This window comes from Penaeus vannamei, unplaced genomic scaffold, assembly GCF_042767895.1.
Source record: "Penaeus vannamei isolate JL-2024 unplaced genomic scaffold, ASM4276789v1 unanchor748, whole genome shotgun sequence".
NCBI classification, from domain to species: Eukaryota; Metazoa; Arthropoda; class Malacostraca; order Decapoda; family Penaeidae; genus Penaeus; species Penaeus vannamei.
This window is the reverse complement of record NW_027213752.1, coordinates 45,001-52,500: the sequence shown is the minus strand read 5'-3', so window position 1 is coordinate 52,500 and position 7,500 is coordinate 45,001. Positions and strand designations below refer to the sequence as shown.

The 7,500-nt window shown below is 36.5% G+C and overlaps 1 protein-coding gene across 2 annotated transcripts in view; it reads left to right on the top strand.

Moving 5' to 3' along the window:
- Positions 1-7,392, top strand: part of LOC113823273 (phenoloxidase-activating factor 1) — a 12,975-nt gene extending 5,583 nt beyond the window's left edge. For both annotated transcript variants that reach the window (XM_070119810.1, XM_027375890.2), the window contains exons 5-9: positions 206-395; positions 3,892-4,009; positions 4,613-4,812; positions 6,695-6,885; positions 7,123-7,392. In XM_070119810.1, coding sequence (XP_069975911.1) covers positions 206-395; positions 3,892-4,009; positions 4,613-4,812; positions 6,695-6,885; positions 7,123-7,317 — 894 coding nt within the window. In that variant the 3' untranslated portion in view covers positions 7,318-7,392. The remainder of the gene's footprint in view (positions 1-205; positions 396-3,891; positions 4,010-4,612; positions 4,813-6,694; positions 6,886-7,122) is intronic.
- The last annotated feature ends 108 nt before the right edge of the window (positions 7,393-7,500 follow it).

The following is a 7,500-nucleotide window of genomic DNA, read 5'->3' as shown; positions in this document are numbered from 1 at the left end:
TGCCATAGAAGCTTACCCTGTCGAACTCACCTTCATGAAAAAGGAGAGGAAATGTATATACATATGTACAGAAATAGATAGATAAATGAATAGGCATACAGATATCACAGATAGACATGCAAATAGAGATAGATAGACAGGCAGACATACAGACAAACAGATAGACAGAGATAAACACACAGATAGCTGTCACTCTTCCCCGCAGGTATGCTGTGATGACGCTGGATCGACCCGGCCGCGACCTGCCCCTCAGACCCAGCCCCTGACCTCGCCTGACCCCGCCCCTGTCGCCCGCCAAGCGACGTGTGGAGCAACATTCCCGCTGGCCATCGTGGGCGGCGGAGACCCGGCTGCCTTCGAGGACGAGGTCTGGATGGCGCTGCTGGGGTACAAAGGTAGGCCTTGAGGAGGTGGTGGGTTGGGTGAGATGTCGCCCGGGGGACCTTAGTTGTGGTATTGTCTAGGGAATTGTTGTGGTATTGTCGAGGGAATTGTTGTGGTATTGTCTAGAAAATTGTTGTGGTATTGTCTAGAAAATTGTGGTGGTATTGTCTAGAAAATTGTTGTGGTATTGTCTAGAAAATTGTGGCGGTATTGTCTAGGAAATTGTAGTGGTATTGTCTAGAAAATAGTTGTGGTATTGCTTAGAAAATTGTTGTGGAATTGACTAGAAAATTTAGTGGTATTGCTTAGAAAATTGTTGTGGAATTGACTAGAAAATTGTTGTGGTATTGTCTAGAAAATTGTTGTGGTATTGTCTAGAAAATTGTGGCGGTATTGTCTAGAAAATTGTTGTGGTATTGTCTAGAAAATTGTGGTGGTATTGTCTAGAAAATTGTGGTATTGTCTAGAAAATTGTTGTGGTATTGTCTAGAAAATTGTGGCGGTATTGTCTAGAAAATTGTTGTGGTATTGTCTAGAAAATTGTTGTGGTATTGTCTAGAAAATTTTAGGGGTATTGTCTAGAAAATTGTGGTATTGTCTAGAAAATTGTTTTGGTATCGTCTAGAAAATTGTTGTGGTATTGTTTAGAAAATTGTTGTGGTATTGTCTAGAAAATTGTAGTGGTATTGTCTAGAAAATTGTTTTGGGTATTGTCTAGAAAATTGTTGTGGTATCGTCTAGAAAATTGTTGTGGTATTGTTTAGAAAATTGTTGTGGTATCGTCTAGAAAATTGTTGTGGTATTGTCTAGAAAATTGTTTTGGGTATTGTCTAGAAAATTGTAGTGGTATTGTCTAGAAAATTGTGGTATTGTCTAGAAAATTGTTGTGGTATCGTCTAGAAAATTGTGGCGGTATTGTCTAGAAAATTGTGGTATTGTCTAGAAAATTGTGGTATTGTCTAGAAAATTGTTGTGGTTTTGTCTAGAAAATTATTGTGGTATTGTCTCGAAAATTGTTGTGGTATTGTCTAGAAAATTGTGGTTATTGTCTAGAAAATTGTTGTGGTATTGTCTAGAAAATTGTGGTGGTATTGTCTAGAAAATAGTGGTATTTTCTAGAAAATTGTTGTGGAATTGTCTAGAAAATTGTGGTGAAATTGTCTAGAAAATAGTTGTGGTATTGCTTAGAAAATTGTTGTGATATTATCTAGAAAACTGTGGTGGTATTGTCTAGAAAATTATTGTGGTATTGTGTAGAAAAATTGGCATTGTCTAGAAAATTGTGGTATTGTCTAGAAAAATGTGGTATTATCTAGAAAAATGTGGTATTGTCTAGAAAATTGTTGTGGTATTATCAAGAAAATTGTTGTGGTATTGTCTAGAAAATTGTGGTGGTATTATCTAGAAAATTGTTGTAGTATTATCTAGAAAAATTGTTGTGGTATTGTTTAGAAAATTGTTGTGGTCTTGTCTAGAAAATTGTGGTGGTACTATCTAGAAAATTGTTGTAGTATTATCTAGAAAATTGATGTGGTATTATCTAGAAAATTGTTGTATTGTCTAGAAAATTGTTATGGTATTATCTAGAAAACTGTAGTGGTATTGTCTAGAAAATTGTTGTGGTATTGTCTAGAAAATTGTTGTGATAATATCTAGAAAATTGTTGTGGTATTGTCTAGAAAATTGTTGTGGTATTGTCTAGAAAATATTTGTGGTATTGTCTAGAAAATTGTGGTATTGTCTAGAAAATTGTTGTGGTATTATCTAGAAAATTGCGGTGGTATTGTCTAGAAAATTGTTGTAGTATTGTCTAGAAAATTGTTGTGGTATTGTCTAGAAAATTGTTGTGGTATTGTCTAGAAAATTGTTGTGGTCTTGTCTAGAAAATTGTTGTGGTATTGTCTAGAAAATTGTTGTGGTATTGTCTAGAAAATTGTTGTGGTATTGTCTAGAAAATATTTGTGGTATTGTCTAGAAAATTGTGGTATTGTCTAGAAAATTGTTGTGGTATTATCTAGAAAATTGTGGTGGTATTGTCTAGAAAATTGTTGTAGTATTGTCTAGAAAATTGTTGTGGTATTATCTAGAAAATTGTGGTATTGTCTAGAAAATTGTTGTGGTATTGTCTAGAAAATTGTGGTGGTATTGTCTAGAAAATTGTTGTGGTATTGTCTAGAAAATTGTTGTGGTATTGTCTAGAAAATTGTTGTGGTATTGTCTAGAAAATTGTTGTGGTATTGTCTAGAAAATTGTTGTGGTATTGTCTAGAAAATTGTTGTGGTATTGTCTAGAAAATTGTTGTGGTATTGTCTAGAAAATTGTTGTGGTATTGTCTAGAAAATTGTTGTGGTATTGTCTAGAAAATTGTTGTGGTCTTGTCTAGAAAATTGTTGTGGTATTGTCTAGAAAATTGTTGTGGTATTGTCTAGAAAATTGTTGTGGTATTGTCTAGAAAATTGTTGTGGTATTGTCTAGAAAATTGTTGTGGTCTTGTCTAGAAAATTGTTGTGGTATTGTCTAGAAAATTGTTGTGGTATTGTCTAGAAAATTGTTGTGGTATTGTCTAGAAAATATTTGTGGTATTGTCTAGAAAATTGTGGTATTGTCTAGAAAATTGTTGTGGTCTTGTCTAGAAAATTGTTGTGGTATTGTCTAGAAAATTGTTGTGGTATTGTCTAGAAAATTGTTGTGGTCTTGTCTAGAAAATTGTTGTGGTATTGTCTAGAAAATTGTTGTGGTATTGTCTAGAAAATTGTTGTGGTATTGTCTAGAAAATTGTTGTGGTATTGTCTAGAAAATTGTTGTGGTTTTGTCTAGAAAATTGTGGTGGTATTGTCTAGGAAATTGTGGTGGTATTGTTCGGATATCTTTTATGATCTACTTCGGTGGAGTGTCTTGAGTCAAGATACTGTGCAGAAAAATCACCATTATCATACATTTACGTAGAATTGCGCCAAAATAATATTGATAGATAGTTTATACTTTCACGAAGAGGGAATTGAAGAAAATAAGACATTGCCCCATTCGTTTCTGAAATCTTTTATTGATTTATTTCACCATTTATTCTTTCGTTTATCATTTTAGTTACTCATTTATGCATTAATTCATTTTCATCCATATTAATTCATTTATCAATTTATTCCTTCATTATCCATTTACCCCTTCATTTATCCGTTTATTCATTGAAATCCATTTATTCATTCATTCATCTATTAATTTATTTCACCATTTATTCATTTATTTCACCATTTATTCATTTATTTCACCATTTATTCATTTATTTCACCATTTATTCATTTATTTATTCATCTATTCGCTAGTTTACCTATTTATTTATTCATTTATCCACCTCCTCATTTACTCATCCACTTATTAAATCGTTTATCCATTTATTCATTTATTTATCCCTGTATTCAGTCATCTATCCATTTGCCCATTAATTTATCAATTAATTCATTCATTTATCCATTTATCCCTCTATCCATTATCCACTCTCCATCATCCCAGATTCCTCGAGCGACGCCGTCCAGTTCCTGTGCGCGGGGTCGCTCATCGGAGAGAGCCACGTGGTCACGGCGGCCCACTGCGTCAACCCGGCCTTGCTCCAGCCCAAGCAGTTCCAGCTGTGAGCGCGTGTTCTCTGGTTATGTCGGCTCGCGGAATTTAGCGATTTGTCAGCTTCTGTTGTGATGCATTTGCTATACATCAGTATGTTATGTAGGATTGATTATTAGGATATTATGCATGTTTGCCTTATAATCATTAGGTCCTAAATGTGTGTGTTTGTGTGTGTGTGTGTGTGTGTGTGTGTGTGTGTGTGTGTGTGTGTGTGTGTGTGTGTATGGGTGTGTGTGTGTGAGAGAGAGAGAGAGAGTATTTTTTCTAAATCCCATTTTCGACCTAAAAGCTATTCAACCCTGTTTAACATATTTTCTTACGTAAATAGCTGAATTTCTAATCTTTCATTCTTTCTTAGCTGTATCTTGACCTGCACTGACGTCTTTGGTGGTATCAATCTCGATTTTTTTTCAGTGTGGATCTTTACATAGCTTACTTTACTAACAATAATGATAATAATAGCCCTCTTACCAAAACCTACACTAATAAAATAATAATAAAAAACAATTACACTAATAAAATAAAATAAAATAAAATAAAATAACTACACTAATAAAAAATAATGATGATAATAACCCTCTTACCACAACCTACACCCCCCCCCCCCCAGGGAAGTGATCCGCGTCGGCGAAAAGGATTTGCTCTCAGACACCAACTGCAACGAAAGCCCGAGGCCGAGGTGCATCCCCCCCTCCCAGGACTTCGTTCCCGAGGACATCATTCAGCACCCGAGTTACGACAGCAACACATTCGCCAATGACATCGCCATCATTCGACTGAGAACGCCGATCGACTTCTCTGCCTTTGAGGGTAAGGAGAATCGGTCTTATATCCGGGTTTTTTTTGTTTTGTTTTGTTTTTTGTGTTGGGGTTGGGTGGTTGGAGCTGTATGTGTAACGGTTGTTGGATGCATTTGGGATTAAGAAAGAAAAAAAAGGCGGTGGCAGTACAAAAATCGTTTTGTTATCATTATCGTAATCATTATTATTATTATATATGTTTGTGTGTGCGTGTGTGTGAGTGAGTGAGTTTTGCCATTCCAAGTCTCGACAGCGGCAGGTCGTGGTGCCTTTTAAGGAAACGTTTCATTGATCTTTCGAGGTATTTTCGAAAGGTTTAGAGTAGGCCTACGAACACAGAGGAACTAGATGTGTCATATAATGGTGAGTAACAGAATATTTTTGTTATTTTGATTTTACTCACTCATGGCGGGACTAGTCAAAAACAAGTCTATGGAATGAAGCGAAAGGTGACTTTGCACGAATTACCAAAGAGGTTCTATTTTTGGTTAGTTTGTTGGTTAGTTGGTTAGCAGGGTAACTCAAAAAGCTTATAACAGATTTTTAAGTGGTGATCCGGACCTAGGATTTTTTTAAAGGATTCATTAGCAGTGCGAGATAAGGAAACGCGGAAGTCACCAGCGTATCTGAAAAAGAGGTGATTTCAATGTAATTCTTCAAGTGTGAAAATTTTTATTGCATCAATGACCCTGTTCCCTTGGCGGAGTTAGGCGCTCTATGACTGCTTCTAGTTTCCTTAATTAATAGCCATATCATCGTTATATAAAAAGAAAGTTTTTTTCCATCTCTCTTTATTCACAAGCTTTCCAAGACCTTACTTTTCACAAATGAATAAATAGATATGTAGATAAATCTATGAACAAAAGTTACTCGCATAAAAAGGCATTTGCGAAATATTGATCTATGCAGATGTTAAAATAAGATAAAAACAAAAACAAGAGGTTTCGCTTCGTCTGTGCCGGTAAGAATTGCAAAATAACAAAAGGAAACATTCAGTCAGGATCAGGACATGAGATGGAGATCCTGCGTTGAATTCAAAAGGCATTTGCTCTTGAATTTTCTTATCAGTGCTAAACAGATTTTGATTGAAATTATAAGAATATGTGTTTTATGTGCGTGTGTGTGAGTGTGTGTTTGTTTGGTGTGAGAGTGTAAGTGTGTGTGTGTGTAAGTTCGTGTGTGTGAGTGTGTTTGTTTGGTGTGAGAGTGTAAGTGTGTGTGTGTGTAAGTTCGTGTGTGTGAGATCTTGCCTTAAACACTTCACCAAGTCACAGCGACCATGACACCTCCATTGAAGAGCATCAGTGTATATCGGTTCCTATTGTCATGAATACCTATGATCTCTTTCGACGGAAATGCAAGTGAAACCATTACGTTGCAAGTTCACCAACGATGAAGGTACAAATGCTGATCTAGATTTTTCCAGAATGTAGCTAATTCTTCTTTTCTTTTTTCGTTGCACTGTTTCAGCTTTCTTCAATTACTGCACTATACAAAATGGCTAGTAAAATATCAGATAAGATTGACTAAGTATATAGTACTTGTCCTTCTCTCAGTGCAATGCAGGGTTAAGCTAATTAGGTTTTGACTGTGTATCGCAATGCAGTTGAATGTATAGCAATTTATATTAATTTTAGTTACATCATGCTTATTTGTCTCTCAGTGCAGTGTAGTGTTTAAGCAAATGACATCTTTATTGCGTCATACTGTCTCCGTCTCTCAATGTATTTAAGTGTAGGGCAAATAATATTTTTGTAATATACTTATCCGTCTCATAATACAAACCAGTGTATACCAAATAACATTTTCAATTACAACTTATCCATCTCAATACAATCCAATGCATAGCAAATAATATCTATAAAATCTATAAAATCTATTCTTATCTTCAGGGTACGCCGGCCCCGCCTGCCTCCCGCCCACAAGTGCATCGGCGGACCAGCTGGCGAATCCGCTTAGCTTGTTTGCCGTGGACTGGGGACTTACACGCACGCCCACGCAGTTTTTGAGACGATATGCAGTAGATCTCGTCGACACTAAAGAGTGCAATACGACACATAATGACCGATTAACTGCCGGCCAGGTAGGAAAAAAAAGCTCTAAAGAGACATTCTGACGTAGTAATTATTGTTTTTCGTTTGTTTTGTTATCATGTAACTTCTAGAAATTCCCCTGCAGTCCATACTAAAAAAAATCTCAACGGTTCACTTTGAAAAAAAATCCGAACTTTCCAACCTGACGTGCCTTTTCTTTCGTATTATAATACATCATACTCTCAGAAGCATGAACCCACACCCTCGCCTCTCCCCACTTCCTGCAGATTTGCGTTCGCCCAGAAAGCAGAGAGGCCTGTAGTGGTGACGGGGGCTCTCCTCTGACGAGTCCGAGCAACGGCTTGTATCAGCTGCTCGGCGTCCAGTCCATCGGCGTTGGCTGCGACCTCCCGGATATCCCCATTGTTTACACTTCGGTCAGCTACCACAGAGACTGGATCGAAGAGATTATTAGATCGTAGTAAAGTGGGCGGTTTGTGCGAGAGAAACTTTAAGAGAGTTGAAGAGGTTGAGTTATTATTAAAGTTTTACATTTAGCTGATTTCTTTTTCCTCCCTCTTGTTTATACCTGTGTAGTGCAAATTCAATCACTGTACTATAGATATTCAAGGAACAAGCACTGTGGCAAGAACCTAAAAGTTTGC